The sequence below is a fragment of the Natator depressus genome, chromosome 7, assembly GCF_965152275.1.
Source record: "Natator depressus isolate rNatDep1 chromosome 7, rNatDep2.hap1, whole genome shotgun sequence".
Lineage (NCBI taxonomy): Eukaryota > Metazoa > Chordata > Testudines > Cheloniidae > Natator > Natator depressus.
This window is the reverse complement of record NC_134240.1, coordinates 21,150,387-21,152,053: the sequence shown is the minus strand read 5'-3', so window position 1 is coordinate 21,152,053 and position 1,667 is coordinate 21,150,387. Positions and strand designations below refer to the sequence as shown.

Here is a 1,667-nt window from a genome sequence, read left to right as displayed (position 1 = left end):
ATTCCCTTGGATCTGTGGGGGACTGAGCATTTTTCAGGATCAAGGCACTAAGAAAGTGGCAAACATGCTCTAAGGGCAGATGGACCAAATGACTTTACAGTGGGTACAGTGTTCGTTTACAATTGAATGTAAATACCTAGCATATCACGTCTTAACAGCGTTCTTACCCTTAGCTCATCTAACCCTTGGGCTCTTAACAGCATATTGACCTCAAGACATGTAAAGTGCAATCCAGCGTACACTGATATGACCACAAATATTCCAGTGCCTAACCCTTTTGGCATGAAATATAAACGAGAGACAGAATGAGCCAACAGATCCTTGCCTGGTTTTTAGCTTTGCAACTTTTAAAAAAATCTAGTAAATGCTAAGGATTTGATTATTTCATCAACTCTTATACGAGTTTGATTGTTTCATTAACTCCTGTGGGCTTCGGGCCAGATTTTCAAAGGTATTTAGGCACTGGAAGATTCCCACAGTGCAAATAATTGATTTTTCCAGTACAGTGGCCGAACCAAAACATCAAAAATAAAACAAAAATTCATGTCAGTCACCCCAATATAATATTTTATTTTATTTTTATTTTTTGAAACCCGAATTTTTTCTTAAAAAGGTTGTGGGTTGAGCAAAACATTTTGTTTAATTATTGAGGTTTTTTTAACCTTCTTAAAATCGAAATAGAATCTGAAAAGAAAAATAATTTTGACTGAAAATGAAAACATTGTCTTTCAAAAATGTCCAAACCAAAACATTTTTGGGTGTGTGGTTTTGGTGGGTTGGTTTTTGTTTTTTGTTTTGGGGAGGCTGGGACGAGATTACCAAAGCAACACAGCAAATTAGACACGAATTCACAACATGTTTCAGTTAACCAGCATTTTTCACCGAAAAAAAAGTTGAGGCCAAAACACTTTGCTTACCACTACTCACGATGCAAGTGGGTGCCTCATGGCATTTTCAAAAGTCTGAGGCGCCTCTGAAAATTTGCAAGATAGCCTAAACACCTGTCAAAAGCTGGTCCTTTCTACTTAAAACTTGGGCTCAGGCTAAAAATGTTGGATATGGATTCAATTTTCAAACCCCACCTCTTTTCCCTTGCGAAGTTGAAGGATCTTGAGGAGTTTGGTTTGGTTGCTTCAGATATTCATTGTTCTGTAACTTTATACTGAGTGAGTGACTAACTAACTGCCTTTTAACGCGGAGTAGCCGCCATGTCTCTTGTGATCCCTGAGAAATTCCAGCGTATCCTGCGAGTGCTCAACACCAACATAGACGGGCGATGGAAAATTGCCTTTGCCATCACCGTCATCAAGGGTGTGGGTCGACGCTACGCTCATGTGGTGCTGAGGAAAGCGGACATTGGCCTGACCAAGAGGGCTGGGGAACTGACAGAGGATGAGGTGGAGAGTGTCATCACTATCATGCAGAACCCCCATCAGTACAAGATCCCCGACTGGTTCCTCAACAGGCAGAAGGACGTCAAAGACAGCAAATACAGCCAGGTTCTGGCCAACGGGCTGGACAACAAACTGCGTGAGGACCTGGAGTGGCTAAAGAAAATCCAGGTGCATCGGGGCCTGCGCCACTTCTGGGGGCTGCGCATGTGGGGCCAGCACACCAAGACGACCAGGCGCCGGGCCAGAACCGTCAGTGTCTCCAAGAAGAAGTAG

General features: G+C 42.7%; 1 protein-coding gene across 1 annotated transcript; it reads left to right on the top strand.

The window, feature by feature from the left end:
• Nucleotides 1-1,178: 1,178 nt before the first annotated feature.
• LOC141991400 (small ribosomal subunit protein uS13-like) lies at nucleotides 1,179-1,667 on the top strand. Its single transcript, XM_074959692.1, has one exon. It carries the CDS (start codon nucleotides 1,209-1,211, stop codon nucleotides 1,665-1,667), a length of 459 nt encoding a protein of 152 aa, XP_074815793.1. The 5' UTR covers nucleotides 1,179-1,208.

Coding starts and splice junctions, on each gene's coding strand:
- LOC141991400 (XM_074959692.1), top strand. CDS start 1,209: ATGTCTCTTGTGATCCCTGAGAAATTCCAGCGTATCCTGCGAGTGCTC.